Source organism: Myotis davidii, unplaced genomic scaffold, assembly GCF_000327345.1.
Source record: "Myotis davidii unplaced genomic scaffold, ASM32734v1 scaffold409, whole genome shotgun sequence".
Lineage (NCBI taxonomy): Eukaryota > Metazoa > Chordata > Mammalia > Chiroptera > Vespertilionidae > Myotis > Myotis davidii.
In genome coordinates this window covers 576,011-597,935 of record NW_006374611.1, presented here as the reverse complement: position 1 = coordinate 597,935, position 21,925 = coordinate 576,011, and the positions used below count along the sequence as shown (strand labels likewise).

The window sequence follows — 21,925 nt, the reverse complement described above, 5'->3', positions numbered from 1 at the left end:
TTTATCTAAATAAAATTATTAAGAATTATTTCTGTTAAAGTTCAGCTAGCTTCCATCTTATTTGTTGCAATCCTAAGAAAAATTAGAACAGCACAGGTATATTTTTAATGATTTAACCCCTTCCCCGGCAGAAACATGTATACTTGTTTTCACAAAATGTTCTTTTTCAGTCGTCGACGAGTATACTAAGAAAATATGGTAAAAAAATATGGTTTATAGGAAGACGAATTACAAACTGTTTTCATAACCAGCATCAAAAATACTATATAGAACCAAAATAAAAAAATTAGTCTGAAAAAGAAACGTTTTTAACAAAAAAATTATTGGGGAAGGGGTTAAGATATAATATATGAATTTAGTCCCATTGACCAAATGTATAGAATTTTATTTTCTTATTACACTTAGATTTAGTAAGTTTATTCTTAGTTATCTAGTAAATTGGGGAATGTTCAACATTTATCTAATACATCTTCATATTTCATTCTATTTTATACTAGTGGCCCAGTGCACAGATTTATGCACATTGAAATTAATTAAAAGAAATATTTTAATATTGCTATTTGCCCTTTTTTTTTATAATAGAAGTGTCAGAGATGAAAGAAAATTAGTAAAATGCATATGAAAATAATATATAAATTGATTAATAAACAGTAACAACATGATATAACAACAAAAACATATAAAAACAACAAAACATATAAAAACATGAAATAAAACAACATTGATAAAAACAATGACTGATTAAAATTGATTAAACCTCATGCTTTAGAGATACTCCCTGCTTCCTTACTAATGATATATTTTATACTAGAGGTATGTTTGATCACAGCACAGTTTTTTTGCGCATACTGGTACTCTGAGGATCACATTAAGCATGCAGTTGAGTTCTGCTACAATGTTTGGCCCTCAAATGTTTTATAATTAGATTATAACATTGTTAATGTAGCTGGAATGCAAATTTATTACTTTCTATTATAATTTGATATACTTAATCTATGTTCATTGTGACTGCTGTGAATATTTTGGCCTTAACTAAGCTATTTTTTCCTCCTAGAGACGTCACTAATATCTATTGGCACAGTAACGCAATTGTAGAACGGATTGAATACAACAAACTTAAGACATTATCAGGCAACATTTATATATTAAAAGGGATGATAGACCGGATTTCCATGAAAGAAGCAGGTAATGACTCGTTATTAATTGATAAGTCATTTTAATAAGTGAAGCAATTAACCATATTTCTAATAGTAATATATATTTTTTACTTTTAATTAGGTGTTTTAAAACTGAATCAGTCAAAACTAAAAATTAAAAACAGAATTGACCACATTATGTAAAACTATTTGACAGTTTAAATAAGTCCAGTGATTTTTATTTATTTATTGTTTTAATTAAGGGAAGTGTTCCTTATTTGGGAAGAATTGCTTTATAAGAATATAATGTAACTCCATAGGTCCTCTCTTTGTTGAACCTGTCCTACACAGCCGCAGTCTTGGTATAATCTGATTTTCTGTCTGTGACTTGCACGCAGCTAATAGGATTGAAGAAACCACATCTGAGCAGTCCGAAGGTCGATGCTCTATCCACTGAGCCAAACCGGCTAGGGCTACTTCATATTTTTACAAGCATCTGCTCCCTCCTCTTAGGAGGGGGTAGGGTAGGGGAAGGAGGGTATGACCTGAGCAATAAGAACAATCAGAAGAACGTTTTCTCATATATTCTCATTTTCTTGCACCTAGAGCTGCTTTTATATGGATGAATAGTCCATATTTCTGTCTGTGTCAGCATCTGCATTTGTACCTTAGCTCCCATTTTCCCTTTTACTCAAATATATCACTGTAGTAATTCTCCCTTCTATCAAAAACAATTCCTCTTTTCTTTTTTTAGAGAACAGTCCTTTTAACCACATTTCTTTTAACTACTCTCAATTACAGCAAAGCAACTCAGAAGATTTGTTATATCTAATTCCTCTTGAGCTTTCCCCCCATTTTTTCCTTGAATTCTCTTTAATTATGCTTTAATCCCCAATTCTTCACTGAAGCAGCTCTTATCAAAGTCACCAATGGCTCCCACACTGCTAAATTCAGTATAAACTTGACACAGTTAATCTTACCTACCTCTTTGAAACACTTTTTTTAAAATCTTTATTGTTGAAAGTGTTACATATGTCCCCTTTCCCCCCACCATTAATCCCTATTAGCCTGCCCCCGTCCCCTCACCCAGGCCTTCTCCATCCCATTGTCTGTGTCCATGGCCATGTTTATATGCATACCAAGTCCTTGGTTGATTACCTCCTACCCCGCCTTCCCTCCCCTGCCTGGCTTCTGAGATTCCTCACTCTGTTCCATGCTTCTATGTCATTGGATCCACTTAGATTCCACATATGAGTGAGATCATGTGATACTTGTCTTTCTCCGACTGACTTATTTCACTTAGCATGATACTCTCCAGTCCCTCCATGCTGTCTCAAAGGGTAAGCAATTCTTTTTTACTGCTGCATAGCATTCCATGGTATAAATGTACCACAGCTTTTTTATCCACTCATCTACTGATGGGCACTTGGGTTGTTTATAGATCTTAGCTATTGTAAATTGTGCTGCTATAAACACAGGGTGCATACATTCTTTCTGATTGGTATTTCGGATTTATTAGGATATATTCCTAGATGTAGAATCACTGGTCAAATGGCAGTTCCATTTTTAATATTTTGAGGAAACTTCATACTGTTTTCCATAATGGCTGCACCAGTCTGCATTCCCACCAGCAGTGTACTAACTAGGGTTCCCTTTTCTCCACATCCTCTCCAGCACTTGTCATTTGTTAATGAAACACTTAACTTGGCTTCTAAAATACCATATTCTGAATTTCATGCTGTCTCACTCCCTGTTCCTTCTTTGTTTCTTTGCTCATTTTTCTTTTTCCTTGCCTCTTAATAATGGGGTAGATTAGGGCTTTTTCTACATTCAGTACTATGCTGATTTCTTTGAGGCTTTAAATCTTAATCTATGTCGTGACAAATGCCAAATTTATATCTCTAACGAGAAATACTCTTCTGGCCACTCAACTTACTTTCCATCTGCCCATTTGACATCTCCATTAGGATGCCTACAGGCATCTCAAACTTAATATAGTCATGTATCACTTAATGACAGGGATTCATTATGAAAAAACATTGTTAGGTGGTTTTGTGATGTAAACATTATAGAGTGCACTTACACAAACATAAATAGTGTAGCCTACTATACACCTAGGCTGTATAGCATAGTCTATTGCTCCTAGGCTACAAACGTATACAGCATGTTACTGAATACTATAGGCAATTGTAATGCAATGGTAAGTATTTGTATATCTAGATATGTAGAAAAGGTACAGTAAAAATATGGTTTAAAAGATAACAAATCGTAACCAGTGTAGGTAATTTACCATGAATAGAGCTTACAAAATGAATTGCTCTAGGTGAGTCAGTGAGTGAGTATTGAGTGAATGTGAAGCTAGGACATTACTGTACACTACTGTAAACTTTATAAACACTGTATACTTAGGCTACATTAAATTTATAAGAAAACATTTTTCTTCAATAAATTTACCATAGCTTACTGTAACTTCAACTCTAAACTTCTTAATTTTCAGCTCTTGGAATAACTTACCTTAAAACACAAACACATTATACAGCTGTTTAAAAATCTCTCTTTAGAACAGTATGGAGTTTTCTCAAAAAACTAAAAATGGAACTCCCATTTGACCCAATGATCCCACTTCTAGAAATATATCCCAAGAAACTAGAAACACCAATCAGAAAGGCTATATGCACCTCTATTTTCATAGCAGCACAATTCACTATAGCTAAGATTTGGAAACAGTGTAAGTGCCCATCAGCAGATGAGTGGATTAGAAAACTGTGGTACATCTACACAATGGAACACTACGCTGTGGTAAAAAAGAAGGAATTCTTACCATTTGCAACAGCATGGATGGAACTGGAGAGCATTATGCTCTCATAGTATCACATGATCTCACTCATTTCTGGACTATAATGAACAATATAAACTGATGAACAAAAACAGATCCAGAGACAGAGAAGCATCGATCAGACTGTCCAACCTCAGAGGGAGGGTCGGGGAGGATGGGAGTAAGGGAGAGATCAACCAAAGGACTTGTATGCATGCATATAAGCCTAACCAATGGACACAGACACCAGGGGGGTGAGGGTATGAATGGGGAGGTGTGGGGGGGGTGGGAATGGGAGGATAAAGACATAATGTAATACCTTAATCAAGAAAAAAATTAAATAAAACTTTCTTTATATCCTTATTTTTTTAAATATATTTTATTGATTTTTTTACAGAGAGGAAGGAAGAGGGATAGTCAGAAACATGAATGAGAGAGAAACACCGATCAGCTGCCTCCTGCACACCCCCTACTGGACATGTGCCTGCAACCAAGATCCACGCCCCTGACCTGAATCGAACCTGGGACCCTTCAGTCTGCAGGCTGACACTCTATCCACTGAGCCAAACCGGTTAGGTTATATCCTTATTCTTTATTAATAGCTGTGAGTAATGCATTGCACTGTGACTTCATAACACTGCACTGTCACTAGGTGATACCCGTTTTTTGATGTCACAATTACAAAGTCACTAGGCAATGCAAATTTCTCAACTCCATTATGATCTAATGGGACCACCTTTATATACACACGCAGCCCATCATTGTTAACCAAAATGTCCTTATGCAGTGCATGACTGTATATCTAAAACCTGATCTTCTCCCTTAAATCTGCTTAATCTACAGACTTCCCCCTCTTTCCAGGCTTCCAGTGGCTAGCTAAAATCCTTGGGGACATCCTTAAGTCCTAGATTTCTTTCCCACACACATTAATGTGTCAGTATGTCCTATTGGCATTATCGCCATAATATATTCAGAACCTAGGCTTCTGCTGACCATTGTGGTCCAAACCTCTCTCTTGTTCTGAGTGATTGCAGTAACCTCCTAACTGGTCTCCTTGTTTCTTCCATTTTCTCCCATTATACTTCCATAGACTCTTCTCAAAATAGCAGCTATTACAGTCCAATTAAAGTCAATAGCTTAACTTAAAACCCAAGCACATTATACAGCTCCTCTGGTCATAGCATTTCCATAGCTTTCTTTCTCACTCAAAGTAAGAGACTATGCCTGTAAAATGACTCCAAGACCTTATAATCTCTCATGCTCCCACACTACCTTTGTTACCCATCTGAGTATCCTCCTGGTACTAGTCTCTCCTCACTACACTTTAACTTTACTAGTCACTTTGTTCTACAAAGGCAGCCTTTTGTTTTATTCTCTCTGCTTCCAATGTTTTAACCTTATATTACCATGTGGCTTTACTTCAAGTCTCAAGGTTTCCGCTGCTATTTCAGTAAGAATATCTCTATCCTTTTTTTAAAAATCTTTATTGTTGAAAGTATTACAGATATTCCCTTTTGTTTGTTTTTCCCATTGACTGCCTGCACCGCTCTATTGTCTATGTCGGTGGGCTATGCATATAAGTTCCCCCGGTTAATTACTCCCCACCCACTCCCGCTTTCCCTCCGAAATTCGTTAGTTTTTTCTGACTATACTTTTTTAAAATATATATATTTTTCATTGATTTCAGAGAGGAAGGGAGAGGGAGAGAGAGATAGAACTCTCAATGATGAGAGTCATTGATTGGCTTCCTCCTGCACGATCCAGGGGAATCAAGCCTGCAACCCAGGCATGTACCCTGACTGGGAATCGAACCATCACCTCCTGGTTCATAGGCAATGACCTCCTGGTTCATAGGGCGATGCTCAATCACTGAGCCACACCAGCTGGGCTTGACTATCCTTTTTTAAAGATGCTGTCTGCATGAATACACTGATATTTCTGTTCCCCCTCAACTGCATAATTTTTCTCCATAGCATTAATAATCATTTAACAAGATATTTTACTTGTTGGTTTGCCTTCTGTTTCACACTAGAAGGCAAGTTCCATGAAGGTATGGATTTGGGTTGTTTTGTTAATTGCTGAATCCTTGTATCTGCAACAGTGCCTGACTGGCACATAGTAAACAGTGTGTGTGTGTGTGTGTGTGTGTGTGTTTTAATGAATTAATGACATGTCTTTAAAATTCTAGGTTTTTAGATAATTTTGTTTGTTTGTTATTACATAGGCTATCCATATTATCTCATAAGGAAGTTTATGTTTGGCTTTCCAGAAAATTGGAAAGAGTACATTGATACTTTCCTAGAACAATTAAGGTAAAGTACTTTTTATATTTTAAAAAAACAACTTTATTGAGGCATAATTTTCATTTGATAAAATGCATCCATTTTAGGTGAGCTTTTAAAAATGTATACTTAACCAGTGTGAAGTGGTTTTAATTTCTTTTTTATGGAAAATAAAACCTTGGACATTTCAAGGAGTCATCCGTATTATATCCTTTAAGAGTCAAATAGCTGTTAAACAGGAGTCTGAAGTTCATGGTCCTTTTTTCTTTCATTCATTCCCTCTGTAGTTACTCTGTTGGCACTGGGGAAAACAAGGGAGAATTTGGTTAATTCTTGCTTTTAAGGAACTCATAGGGATGGAGTGATGTAAGTTAGTCACAAGACAGGGATTGACAATTTTTTCTGTAAAGGGCCAGATAGTAAGTATTTTTATGGGCATGCTGTACTACAACTGCTTCAACTAGAGGAAAAGCAGCATCAGTTCCTCAATGAATGTGGCTATGTTTCAGTAAACTTTATATTATACTTGAGTTTTTTGTGGGAAAGGGGATGGAAGCCATGAAGGCGTAAATTATGTAAGGTTAAAAGTAATCTTTACTATGGTGAAGAACTTTGAGGGAATTTTTTTTATTTTTTGGTATAGTGTTAGTGTTAAAGGTTAGGTTAGGGTTTGGTTTGAGTTCAAAATTATGGTTAGACTTAGCTTTAGGATTAGGTATAAGGTTAGGGCTAAAAGTTAGTTACGTTTAGGATTAGTCTTTGGTTTAGGGTTAGTTTAAAAATAAGGTAGGGCTAAGGTTAGTTTTGAGGTTAGGTGTAATATTTGGGATTAGGGCACGGGTCCTCAAACTACGGCCCGCCGGCCACATGCTGCCCACCGAAAACATTTATCCGGCCCACCGGTGTTTTTGCCACCGCTGTGTGCATAGGAATTTGTTCATAGTTTTTTTTTAAACTATAGTCCGATCCTCCAACAGTCTGAGGGACAGTGAACTGGTCCCCTGTTTAAAAAGTTTGAGGACCCCTGGATTAGGGTTAGGGTGATGGCTCAGTTTAGGGAAAAGTTTTAGAATTATAGGCTTATTGTTAGGGTTAGTTTTAGAATTAGAGTAAGGTTTCTGGGTAACTTTAGGGTAAGGGTTAGGATTAGGTTTAAAATTAGGAACAGTGTTAGGATTAGAGTTAAGCTTAGGGTTGGTATATTATAGTTAGGGTTAGAGTTAGTATTTTATTTAGGGTTGAAGTTAGGTCATAGGAGAGTTTCATTTTTTTGTGGGTTTTATTTTTTTGTTTTCAGTTTTTGAGAACCAACATTAGAGGGAAAATAATGTATGTTTTTAGGGCTTGTGAAAAGAAAAAGAAAAAGGCCATACAAACACAGAAAAGTGGAAGATTTGTGCCCGACATAGGAAAGTCAATGAAAAATGATGCAGGAGTAAACCAAACAGATGGCCTCCAAAGAACCAGCACCATTTATGACCTTGATTGTAACCATTTGGGTATGTTTGCTCTTTTCTTCTCTATTGGTACAGTGGTGTATTCTTACATGAACCCCACATTGTTAATTGTTTACAGTGCATATAGTCTTGAGTTCTCATCTGGTCCTAAAATTTGTGATTTTTCACTACTTGGAGAAAAACTACAAAGCAGATAGCTCATAGTCAGCATTCAACTTACTTCATTAAATGTTACCTTTTAATTAACCTGATAAGCATATCAGTGAAAGATAATTGTTCTTTCAGTTTCCTAGACACAGGGTATTTAGGCTGCTAACCTACCTCAAACCTATATATTAAACTAGAAGCCCAGTGCACAAAAATTTGTGCACTCGGGGCAGGGGCGTTCCTCAGCCAGGCCTGTGTCCTTTCACAGTCTGGGACCCCTCCGGGGATGTCCACCTGCTGGCTTAGGCCCGCTCTCCAGGGGGATTGGGCCTAAACTGGCAGTCAGACATCCCTCTGGCAGCCCGGGAGCCCTTGGGGGATGTCCACTTGCCAGCGGGGAGCAGGCCTAAGCTGCAGTTGAATATCCTACCACTGCTGTGCTGGCAGCTGGCAGCCTGCCTTGTAGCTGAGCAGAGCTCCCCCTGTGGGAGCGCATCTGCCCCCTGGTGGTCAGTGTGTGTCATAGTGACCAGTCATTCCCAGTCGTTCTGCTGTTGGGGTCAATTTGCATATTATCCTTTTGTTATATAAGATACTGTATGCCTAATTTGTACCAAATTTTATTCTTGTTAATAGACAATACCAGTTTGCTTTTATGGGGGTAGTGGCATGTTTTTTGAATGACCATTACTATAAAGGTAGCTGGCAAAACTGTTCTGTGTCACCTCTTTGCCAAAACTATAATTTGCCTCACAGCCTTTTCTAGAAAATATAGATGAATAAAAGTTAATTAGAATATGTTCTATAAATTTATGTCAATTCTACCTTGACTTTATAACAAAGAGCTTTACAGGATTGCTTCTACCAAAATCATGACACCATATTGAGTATAAGTTCCCCCCTGCACCCCACTTCCCTGTGTTCATAGGGCCCTCCTTTGTAATTTTGCTTATCCTTTCTAGTACAAAGGAATGGAATAAATATGTAGATGATTGCTTGCTCAGAGCTAGCTAAAAGTCACTCTATTCTAGTTTCTTCTCAACCTTTCCTCATTTTTTCAAAAGTGATCCTATTTGCCTGTAAATTTAAAATATTGCTCATTGTCATTGCTAGACCATCTTCAGTATTCTGGAGTCCTGGGGCTACAGCAACTGCTATATACTTTTTTACTCTTAAATACAAAATTCCTAAAAGTATATCTCACTTTTATCATTTATTAATCTTCTTTAGTCTTAGATCTTAAGCAGTGTTTTTCATAAATTTTTAAATTGTGAATGTTACTGGTGAAGTGTTTGAAGATACAAATGTAAAATGCTAAAAGTTTGGTAAACTATCTTACATGCTACCTGTGTCCATAAGAAAATAATTCAACAAATAATTTTTAAAGCACTTTCCATGAACCTTGATCTTTGTTAGCTGTTAGCAATTTAGAAATGAATAAGAGGAGATGATACCTCTCCTTTGGGAAGCTCAGGTTAGGAGCAAATATTAGTGGATTTTTTTTTAGGTGTATCATTTTTCCAGTGTGATTTATTAAATCTTTGTTTTGTGAAACTGTTAAGACATTGTGTGTCCTCATATTACATAAGTTATTTTGAGTGGTGGTGGTGGTTGGTGCTGTCTTTTTTTATGAGAAAACCACTGAAATAAAACAAAACCACGTCTAACATTAAACAACTAAAGGTATGCAAAGGCACTAATCAGTGATAATTTAAGTTGATGTGATCGTGTGTGTGATTTACCTAAAATGTGGTTTTGCATATTTAGTGCTATAATCTATATGTCATAGTATTGTATTAAAATACTTAATGTCTGTTATACTTAACCAGAATTTATTATAAGTGACCTATTATAATAGCCTTCTTCACCATACTGTAATAATCTCAGGAAGGACCATCCATATGTATTTTCAAATGCAGCTTCTAGAATAATAATAAAAATGTTTCTATAGTTTTACAAGTCCTTTTTAACTTATCTAGAATTTTAGCTCAATAGCTGTTTCTTAAGCCTATATTGTATACTATAAATTTGGTTTTGCTTAAAATTTTAATTAGTGCCCTAACCGGTTTGGCTCAGGCTTGCGGACTGAAAGGTCCCGGGTTCGATTCTGGTCAAGGGCATGTACCTTGGTTGTGGGCACATCCCCAGTGGGGGGTGTGCAGGAGGCAGCTGATCAATGTTTCTAACTCTCTCTCCCTTCCTCTGAATTCAATATACATGAAGAAAAATAAGGGAAATAGAGATATTCATTTTCTGTTTAGTTGGTACAGAGTTTGGACGAACAGGAATTTGTATTTAAAAAATGGGTTAATGTTTCTATTTTGCTTTAGATGTGACAAAGGAGATTCAAAATAGATAATAAGGAATATTATGGTTGTCCACCCCTTCCTTCCTTCCTTTCTTTCTTCCTTCCTTCCTTCCTTCCTTCCTTTTTTCCTTACTTCTTTACTTTCTTTCTTTAGAATAAAAGTGATTTGAACAAAATATGGCCCTATGCAAAGTGGTTCTGTCCAAATAAAATTGCTTTATGTCATAACCAAATTTAACAAATATTTGTGACATTGGATTAGACAGACTTTTTCAGAGTGAGTTCTTAATGGGGATGAGCAGCTTAACTTTTATATAATCATTTATCTAAACCTTCATCTTTGTACTCATAGAACTGAAGAAGAATAAGCACAGTACATTGCCAGGAGCTATAGAATTAAACATTTGCCAGAGTAATCCTCAAAATAAACCACCGTTAAGCTTCCCAGATAACCAAATAAAGAATACTGTTCAAAATGGGGGAGAATATGACTTAACTAATCAGGTAAGCTTTTATTGTATACTGTACAGGGGTGGTGTGATACTGTTGAAAACATTAGAGACCAAATGAGAAATCATGAGTTCTCTTTGTTAAGTTTTGCTTTTTATTAGTTTAGGCATAGTAGGTAAATGTCTTGATATTTATTTTCCTGGTATCTCACTGGAAAAGTGCAGGCAAGAATAACAAAGTTTTAGCTATAGAGTAAGGTTTAAATAGATAGAGAATGAGAGAGAGAGAGAGAGAGAGAGAGAGAGAGAGAGAACACGCACATGCACATTTTAAATGATAGTATTAAATCGGTAAAGAAAATGTGAGAATGTGGTTACCCACATGATGCTTCCAAAGCTTGAGCTTTGAATACCTCTACTAATGAAATTTCTGTAAGTGCCTAGAAATTGTGTGCTTGATTCATACTGTAAAATGCTTATAGTCATGTTTATAGGTAGTACTTGTTATAGTAAAAAGTTATCTTTTGATTTTTAAGGAATTGATTGGAAAAAGTGAATATAAGAAGTTATCTTCAAAGAAACTCAAAAATTGTGAAAGAACAAATAAAAAGATAATTAAAAATCAGGAGCAAGGTAATATATCCTTATTATTGTTTTATTTTATAACTAAAGGCCTGGTGCATGAATTCGTGCCTGGATGGGGCCTGGCTGCCCCACCCCAATCGGGGCCAGGCTGGCTGGGGAGAGGGGACATGGAAAATTGGCCAGCCGGGCCCACCCCCAGTTGAACTCCCGGTTTTATTATATAGGATAAGTAGAAAGTTACTATTTGAAATTTTTTAATATAATAAAAGTGATTTTATAAATTTCTAAATCTGAAATGATAGACCAACTGTTTTAATGCTTATTAAATATTTGGTGTTATCTTTTTACAGAAGATAATTTACAAAATGAAATAATTCATTGCTTTAAATATAGATTCACTTATACGTTTGCTTTCTTTAATCTAGGTAGCTTTACATTTTTAAATCACAAAATATATATTATTTAAATATGCTTCTAGTATTGTTTAAAGACAGTCTTTTTATTAAATTGTAATAGGCCATAATTTAGTTTTGTATAAGTGTGCATTTTTCAGAATGATTTCATTGAAATCCTGCATACCTGAATATATAGAACCTTTTCTCTATGCATTAGGGAGTTTAACACTTAATGTTTAATTGAATCTATTAGCTTAATAGCATTTTTTTCTACTTTATTGCTTATAAGTGAAAAATGAAAGTGGAGAACATTTATAAGTGTGTAAAAAAGTAGACTGAAGAGCAATACTACTTACCAAGTTTACATGACTTAAATAAAAGTATCCAGAATAGGCTGTATCTTTATTCAGGTTATTTAATGAAATTAATAAAAAAATGTTTTGCTCAAACTTAGAGAGCATAAAATTTTTAAATTGCCAGTTGAACATTTGAATCACATTTATAATAAGGAATTAGAAGAAAACACTTCAACTCATAATGTGAAAATATATAATTCCATTGAGAAGTCTTGTGGAAACTTTCTTGTTTTTTGGTTAGTACCATTTCATGAATTATAATTTAGAAGATTCTTTTATTTTTGTCATTCATCTTTTAAATGTCACATAATATATGTAGATTGTTGGTAGTATGTCACTGTGATGATTGGTGTGATAATTTACAGATTATATCTATTTATAATTATAGCTGGATAATTTAAAGTTAGAAACTAATAGTTTAGCTTCTGGTTTCTTAAGTTTTAGAGTTGAGAATTTCTCTCATTTAATTTGTTTTCTTGAAGTAATAATATGGTATAATAAAGACTCTCAAGTTTTGTTTTGGTTCTTTTCCCATGATGATTCATAGAGTTTTTGGGGATTCAGCAAAAGATTGCCTTGATGGCTACCATTAGGGATGAATGAGAATGAGGCTGTGCAAATGGAGTTACATGTTCTTCTAATTCCCTTCTTAACTAATATACCTTCTGTTTCATATGTTACATACCTAGTAAGGTTTTAGCAGCCCAACAAATATTTATTTAGCATCTACTACATATGTGACTGAACTAACTCCAGTAAAATGAAGATAATTCACAAATGAAAACAAAGTTGTTAAGTATACTTTTCAGACTAGTTGAAAGATTAGACAAGTGTAATTATATGCAGGGCGCATTGTCAAACATGGCATTATTTTAAAATAGTCTGGAAATTTGAAAGAGCTTTCATTCAGTTGAGGAAATCAGGACAAAGTTTATGGACCAGGTAGGTTAGAGTGTAAGATTGAAACAGGTAGTGATTTGGTTTGTAAATGAGAAAGGAATTTTCCAAGTAGATAAAATTTGAGAAACAGTGGTCTTACAGACATAGAATATGGTTCAGACATGAATGCAGCGAGTGAACTGTAATGAAGGCCAGGTAGAGGAACTTATATGCACACTAAGTATACTATGAGAAGTCCTGGACAAGTTGGTATTAAAAAATAGTATGTTTACAGTCAAAGGGATGGTGATCTAAACAGACTGGTGTTTCAGCAAGATTAATATGACAGTGGAGTTTGTGGTGGGAAAACAATATATTTGTGAAAACAGTTTTTTAAATTTTGTTCGTAGCTAATTTGAGATTTTGATCTTTGGTTTTATCTTATGAAATTCAAGAGCAAACCGAAGAATCGAAGGTATCCATTGATATTATCATCTCAGGGAAATCACCTTTCTCAGATGAAGAAAGAAAATATGTGGCTACTAATCAGAAGGAAGTCTGTGTTTTGATAACACCACTTAAATCTAAAAATGTGATAGAGCAAAAATGCATGAAGTATAATGTATCGTCTGGTGCCGTTAAAGCAGTAACAGATTTTATAGTGCCAAAGCATCAAAAAGAAAGTGAATCAGACTTAAATGAAACTACATGTCCAATTAGTAAGCCCAGAAAGACTTTCAAGGATGTATTTGAGAGTGACGTGGGTCATACAAGCGAAAACAAGAAGGATTGCATTGAACGTGATATACTCACTGTCAACCAGAAAATAATACCTAGTTCTAATAAGAAACAAACGGTCACCTCTGACTTTAAGAACAATACAAAGTTGTTATCAACATCGAAGAAAATTGAAAAAAATCAAGTAACAAATCAAGATTTGTCTGCTGAAATGGAAAAGAAAATAAAAGCTGGGGATATTAAGAAGACCACAACAAGAAATACCAAAGAAAGAGTAGTTCACCAAAGAAAAAGCAGAAGGAACATCACTGGAAAAATCTCAGTGACCTCTGAATCTGAAACTGAAGAAAGTGAAACTGAATTTCATATCCTAAAAAAGAAAGCTAGATGTTCTGCTGAAATAAATTGTCAGAAATCTGATATTAGGAATGAGTTACCATTTATTAACAAAATAGGATCTGGTGAAACGAAGAAGCATTCCTTAGAATGTTTACCTGGTTTAATTCTGGAAGAAGAATGGAATGAGAAGGAATTGGAGAAGCTTCATTGGTAAGTAGTTAGATTTGACTCTGAAATATCCTGAGTGGCCACAAAATAGTTGAAGACATGAAGAATCCAATGAGGGAGTGATTTAATGGTTTATAATCATTAAAATGGAATATGTCATCCAAAAACACATAACGAAAAATTACAATTTATACAGAGAATGGAGGGAAAATATAGATAACTGCCATCTACATGTGGCCATTTATACAGTATACATATGAGCTTTTCATTCCCATTTAATACTGCAAGCATACACCTCCCCTTCCCATCCCCCATCTACTGAAGAAAAGTAATATGTGAGGGGGTGGATGTGTTACTTGTTTGTGGTGATCACAATGTATGTATCAAATGATCATGGGTAGACTAAATATATATAACTTTTCAGTTATACCTCAATAAACCTGAGAATATATTTCAACATAGACAAATGCTGCTCTCTCACAGCCTCACATTTTACGAAATCCTATATAATAAAGATGTAGTATGCAAATGGTCATTACGCTGTGAAGCATAACGACCGACTCCGTAACTACTTGCTCACAGATCAGCAGAAGGGTGGGGCAGAGAGCTATAGGAGGGGGCAGGGTAGCAAGCTATGAGGGGCAGAGGGAGCTACAGGAGGGGACAGAACAGCAAGCTATGAGGTGGGGTGGGGGAAGCTACAGGAGGGTGACAGCGAGCTACTGGCGCATGGATTCGTGTTCAGGGCTACTAGTATTTTATAATTAAATTCACCATTATAAAATCTTCAAACACAGATTATTTAATGGTCCCCCCCCCTCCATTTATTTAAAAATTTTTTTAAATAGATTTCAGAGAGGAAGGGAGAGAGAGAGAGAAATATCAGTGATGAGAGAGAATCATTGAGTGGCTGCCTCCTGCACGCCCCCACACTGTGGAACAAGGCCACAACCCAGGCACGTGCCCTGATCGGGAATCCAACTGTGACCTCCTGGTTCATAGGTCGGCACTCAACCACGGAGACATATTGGCTGGACCCCCTCTCCCTCCAACCCCCCCATTTATAGAGAAGAAAATAGCCCCAGAAATTAAGTGATTTTTCCTAGATTTCATAACTATTGCTGCTGATAACTGGATTTGGCTACATGGACTTGACAAGCAATATCAGTAGTCTAGTAGTATTAGAAGCCATAATTGAGCAATGAAGAGTGAATGGGATAATAAAGACAACTTAGAGGAACAGCACAAGAAGTTTGGCAATGCTGGGAATAGAAAAGCATAGGTGATAGAGAAGGAATACGTGTGTTTGGTTGCTTGCTTAATTTGTAATTTGACTCATTGCCATAGTATGGTGGTTTGCTGATGGGAATTATCTAATAGAAAGGAAGATATGAGTGGTAAAAAAGAGAGGATAACTTAGGAACATAGCAATTCAGTGTTCCACTCCTTTTTGCACCCCCAAACGTTATAATATTTGGAATTCATTTTCAAATCTGCCTTCTTTAAATGTTCTTCTGAAGGCATCTCTGTGCCACTATACTCTTCCATTTTCAATTGCCTAAATGTAACTTCTCTTCTTCAGACACAGAAGGTAATCTTCATTCTTATTCTCCAGAGTGTTTGGGTTGGGTGCTTTCTTGCTTCTCAATGATCTTTTCCTTCCAGAGTTCTAACTTCTTTCAATGTACAGGGACTTCCAACTCTGTATCTTTGGTCTTGAATTCTTATATTTAGACTAGAGGCCCGGTGCATGAAATTCATGCACAAGGAGTGGGAGGGGTGTGTGTGTCTCTCAGCCCAGCCTGCACCCTCTCCAATCTGGGACCCCTCTCACAATCCAGGACTGCTGGCCCCCAACCACTTGCCTGCCTGCCAGCCTGATCACCCCCTAACCACTCCCCTGCCAGCCTGATCGACGCCTAACTGCTCCTCTGCCAGCCTGATTGCCTCTAACTGCCCTTCCCTGCTGGCCTGGTTGCCACTAATTGTCCTCACCTGCAGGCCTAGTCACCCCCAACTGCCTTCCCATGCAGGCCTCATCGCTCCTAACTGCCCACCCCTGCAGGCCTGGTCCCTCCCAACTGCCCTCCCCTGCAGGCCTGATCTCCCACAACTGCCCTTTCCTCCTGGCCATCGTGTGTGTGGGAGTGATTGTCAATTTGTATATTACCTCTTTATTATATAGGATTTGTATTTTCCTTTGCCTACTGAAAATCTTTACATAAATCTCACCTACATCTCTAAATATATCATAAACCAGACTTATTTCCCCTGACATTCCTATTTCTGAAAAACTTAATTCTTTCAGTCAACTAAGTTTAAACTTTTTATCATTACTGATTTTTTAAAAATTTTAACTAGTTCCCAAGGAGCTATAGATCTTTTCATGGGGTCATTTTCTATCTGCACCCTTTTTCTTGAGTCTACTCTTTTTCAGATTTTTAATGCCTTTTGCCTGAACTATGGAAGTAGCCTTATATTTAAACTTCATTCTTTTCATATATGTAATCTGTTTTATATATCTCCACATTAGTCTTAATGTATGATTGTGGTTCTGACAGATCAGAAACTTTCATTGCATTCTTACTAATCTCCAAATTCTGTAGATTCTTTTGCCTTACATTGTCAGCATATAATAATTGACCTCAGTTATTATTGCCACCTGTATTCTCCAATCATTTCCTCATAATAAAGGTTCTCAACCTTTGCTGTATATTTATATCATCTAAGGCTATTTTTTAATGCTTGAACTGCTGTTCCCAGTGAGATGGAGAAAGCATACTCCATTCTAGCTTCTACTGCACAGCTATAAAAACAAGACAATGTATACAGCAGCTTTTTGTTGACTTAGAAAGATAAATAGTAGCAGACCAATTCAGGAAGACTAAAATTTAAGTACTATCCAACTGGCTGTGAATTTCTAGTTTTTCCTCTGGTATCACCCAAGCTAAACTCAAGGCTGACTAAACTGGAAGTGAGCACTAGGGCATGACAGAGTTAAAAGAAGCCCTCCAGTTCTGGAGCAGGAAAGGGGACTACTAAAGCTCCGAACATTAGAGGAAATGCTCCAGTTCTCTTTCTTTTCTCCTTTCTCATACCCCAGTCCATGCTGTCCTACAGGGATGAAAATCAGTGCAGCAAGTGGAGAACTCTGAAAGTGGGGAACCTTCCTCTCAAATAAGAGAGGTAGCACTCTCAAGAGGGTGGGCGTGTTGTGTTTTTGTCATTTTGTCCTTTGCTTGTTTCTGGAGAAAGATGCAATTGTAACTTTGCAGCAAAACCAGGTTACTAAAGCCCCCAATTTCTGCCAGAGAAACAAAAAGAGGAACCCTAAGGAACCCAAAATTGCAGAAAGAAAGAAGCTAACTAAAAACCTGATAAAGCTGTTTATGAGCTTTTGGGCTCACGCCTGATTAATCAAGAGTGGTTATACTAATACCTGTGAAAGATTTGTATAAGAAGAAAATTATAAGGGATAAAGAAGTACTTTACAAAATGATAAAAGTGTCAGTTTACCAGGAAGACTTAACAATCCTAAATGTGCATGCACCTAACAACAAAACTCAAAATATATGAGTCACAATCTGTCAACTAAAAGGAAAGGACAGAAGTGAAAAGATAAGCAAATCCACAATTATAGTGGTAGACTTCAGTGCTCCTCTCTAGGTAGTAAATAGAACTAGTAAACAGGAAATTATCAAGGATATAAAAGAACTGAATGATACCATCAACCAACTATTTAATGGGCATTTATGGAACAGTCCATCCCATAATGCAAGGAGGTGCTTATTCCAAAGGTAGCTAGAGCATTCATCACGATAGAACATCATGTTTAAAACAAATCTTAAATTTAAAATTAGTCATTCAAAGGGTGTTCTGTGACCATAATTTAATTAAATAACAAATCAATGAAAAATTAACAGGAATTTTTCCAAGTGGTTGAAAATTTAATACATTGTAAAAGAAAAACAGATAAAAGAAAAAGTTTCAAGGGAACAAGTTTTGAGGAACAAGGAAACTGAACAAAAATGAAAATACTCAGAATTTGTATTGTAAACCCAGAAGTTCATAACTTTATGGGGTGGTTTTACTGAGGTAATCTTTTCCTGATTTTTGTGGTACTTTCTCCATAAATTAATTGTGGCTTTTTTTTTTTCAAAGAAGGGAGAGGGGAGAGAGGTAAAAACATCAATAATGAGAGAGTATCATTGATTGGCTGCCTCCTGCACACCCCCCCCTGGAGATCGAGCCTGCAACCTGAGCATATGCCATGATCAGGAATCCAACTGTGACCTCCTGGTTCATAGGTTGACGCTGGACCACTGAGCCATGCCACCTGGGCAGTTGGCGCACATTCTTGATGAATGGACTATTAAGTAATAAGATGGAGAACTATTGATAATTGTAACAACTTTAATGAATTTCAGAGGCACTATGCTGAGTGAAAAGAGCCACCTCAAAAGGCTATATGCTTCCATTTACTGCATATGAAATCTTGGAAGAGACAGCTAAAAAGAAAATAGATCAGCCGGGCCAGCATTGCTCAGTGATTGAGTGTCAACCTATCAACCAGGAGATACCAGTTCAATTTCCGGTCAGGGTTTGTGTCCAGGTTGTGGGCTTGATTCCCAGCGTGGGGCATGCAGGAGGCAGCCAATCAATGATCCTCTCTCAACATTGATGCTTCTATTATCTCTTCCTCTCTGAAATCAATAAAAATATATTTTAAAAGAAATAAAGTAGATCAGGGATTGGCAGTGTTATCGTGGTGGATGACTACAAAAGGATAGGTAGCATGGGGATTTTTTTCAGACCTGACCAGCAGGCATTCCTTTTGAAATTTGCCATGTTATAAATTGAACTATTTTTCATTCTGTAACCCTATGTCTTGTTTTCTCATCTTCATTTCTTTGCCAGTGTAGTTGCCTTATTTTCACCTGTTTTTTATCCACCAGCTTTTACGTCATCTCCTCTTTGTAACTTTCCCTTGTCATCTTCCATTTCTACCACTCACTCAGATATGATGCCTCTTTCTCAAAAATGCAAAGTATTGCCACCACAGACCTACTAAATTGAAATCTTCAGGGATAGAGTTTATGAATCTGTTTATTATACTTGTGTGCTTATTTACTTGCTTACATTTTTGCTATAAGCTCAAGTATCTGTTTTGTTTTTTGTTTTTTGGGGGGGTCAGGTGGCCTCTGTGTGTGTTTTAGAGAGAGAAACATTGATCAATCAGCTGCCCCCTGCATGCAGATCAAAACTCCAGCCTGGAATCGAACCCATTAGGCAGCGGTTCTCAATCTGTGGTTCACAACCCCTTTGGGGGTCGAACAACCCTTTCACAGGGGTCGCCTAAAACCATCGGAAAACACATATATAATTACATATTGTTTTTGTGATTAATCACTATGCTTTAATTATGTTCAGTTTGTAATAATGAAATTGGGTGTCACCACAACATGAGGAACTGTATTAAAGGGTCACGGCATTAGGAAGGTTGAGAACCACTGCAATAGGTTTTGATGTACGGGATGACACTTCAGTCAATTGAGCCACACTGGCCAGGGCACTCCTCAAGTGATTCTTATTTGCAGCTGACTGCTTTGTATGCTACATCATGCTTATAACCTAGTGGGGCATGCAGGAGGCAGCCAATCAATGATCTTCTCTCAACATTGATGTTTCTATCCTCTCTTCCACTCTGAAATCAATAAAAATATATTTTAAAAGAAATAAAGTAGATCATGGATTGGCAATGTTATCGTGGTGGATGACAACAAAAGGATAGGTAGCATGATAGACAGTTAGCAAATAATAACTATAATCACTGTAAGAAATTTATAAGAATACTAGAGGCCCGGTGCACAAAATTCATGCACAGGGGGTTCTGTTTTATTAGATAGGCTGTATCAGAGAAATCTAACTTGGCTCAGACAGATACTTGAACATCAATGATCCTCTCTCAACATTGATGTTTGTATCCTCTCTTCCACTCTGAAATCAATAAAAATATATTTTAAAAGAAATAAAGTAGATCATGGATTGGCAGTCTTATCGTGGTGGATGACACCAAAAGGATAGGTAGCATGATAGACAGTTAGCAAATAATAACTATAATCACTGTAAGAAATTTATAAGAATTCTAGAGGCCCGGTGCACAAAATTCATGCACAGGGGGTTCTGTTTTATTAGATAGGCTGTATCAGAGAAATCTAACTTGGCTCAGACAGATACTTGAACATCAATGATCCTCTCTCAACATTGATGTTTGTATCCTCTCTTCCACTCTGAAATCAATAAAAATATATTTTAAAAGAAATAAAGTAGATCATGGATTGGCAGTCTTATCGTGGTGGATGACACCAAAAGGATAGGTAGCATGATAGACAGTTAGCAAATAATAACTATAATCACTGTAAGAAATTTATAAGAATTCTAGAGGCCCGGTGCACAAAATTCATGCACAGGGGGTTCTGTTTTATTAGATAGGCTGTATCAGAGAAATCTAACTTGGCTCAGACAGATACTTGAACATCAATGATCCTCTCTCAACATTGATGTTTGTATCCTCTCTTCCACTCTGAAATCAATAAAAATATATTTTAAAAGAAATAAAGTAGATCATGGATTGGCAGTCTTATCGTGGTGGATGACACCAAAAGGATAGGTAGCATGATAGACAGTTAGCAAATAATAACTATAATCACTGTAAGAAATTTATAAGAATTCTAGAGGCCCGGTGCACAAAATTCATGCACAGGGGGTTCTGTTTTATTAGATAGGATGTATCAGAGAAATCTAACTTGGCTCAGACAGATACTTGAACTAAAGGATAAACAAGAATTTTTTAAGCCCAAGATTTATGATAAATACATTTTAAATAGAACAGTATGTAAAAGTAGAAAGGAAGTGCATAATTAGAAATACTAAAAAGCCAAAATGTCTAGAGTACAGAAAGTGAGGAAAAACAGTTCAGGATGAGACTGGATAGTCAGGCAAGGAACAGTGGAAGTCATATTAAACTAGAGGTCCAGCCGAAACCAGTTTGGTTCAGTGGATAGAGCGTCAGCCTGCGGACTGAAAGGGCCCAGGTTCGATTCCGGTCAGGGGCATGTACCTTGGTTGCGGGCACATCCCCAGTAGGAGATGTGCATGAGGCAGCTGGTCGATGTTTCTCTCTCATCGATGTTTCTAACTCTCTGTCTCTCTCCCTTCCTCTCTGTAAAAAATCAATAAAAATATATTAAAAAAAAAGCAGAAACAAAAAACTAGAGGTCCAGTGCATGAAATTTGTGCATGGGGGGGACAGTCCCCTCAGCCCAGCCTGCATCCTCTCACAGTCCAGGAGCCCTCAGGGGATGTCTGACTGATGTGCAGGAGGGAGAGGCTCCCACCATTGCCACTGCACTCCCCAGCCGTGAGCCTGGCTTCTGAAGCCTGAGCAGCGCTCCCCCTGTGGGAGCGCACTGGCCACAGGGTGGGGGTGCGGGGCAGCTCCAGCGTTGAGCGTCTGCCCCCTGTTGGTCAGTGCGTATCATAGCGACCAGTCATTTCTCCCTTTGGTCAATTTGCATATTAGCCTTTTATTATATAGGATATTTTGGTGTGTTTTTTTTTGTTTTTGGTGGGTTTTTTTTTTTTTACAAATTGAAAGTTGTGGCAACCCTGTGCCTAGCGATTCTATCAGAGCCATTTCTCCAACCTCATTTGTTCACTGTATGTCTTGTGTCCCATGTTGGTAATCCTCACACATTTCCAAACATTATCATTATTATTATATTTGTAATGATGATCTGTGATCAATTATCCTTGATGTCACATGGTAATTGCTCTGGGGTGTCAGGAAACATGCCCAGAAAAGACAGTGA

The 21,925-nt window shown here is 36.8% G+C and overlaps 1 protein-coding gene across 1 annotated transcript in view; it reads left to right on the top strand.

Annotated features, from left to right (window-relative positions):
- MIS18BP1 (MIS18 binding protein 1) overlaps positions 1–21,925 on the top strand; it is a 64,880-nt gene that overhangs the window by 20,950 nt on the left and 22,005 nt on the right. The window contains exons 5-10 of the mRNA XM_015557360.1: positions 1,055–1,185; positions 6,176–6,263; positions 7,575–7,732; positions 10,498–10,649; positions 11,131–11,227; positions 13,265–14,096. Coding sequence (XP_015412846.1) covers positions 1,055–1,185; positions 6,176–6,263; positions 7,575–7,732; positions 10,498–10,649; positions 11,131–11,227; positions 13,265–14,096 — 1,458 coding nt within the window. The remainder of the gene's footprint in view (positions 1–1,054; positions 1,186–6,175; positions 6,264–7,574; positions 7,733–10,497; positions 10,650–11,130; positions 11,228–13,264; positions 14,097–21,925) is intronic.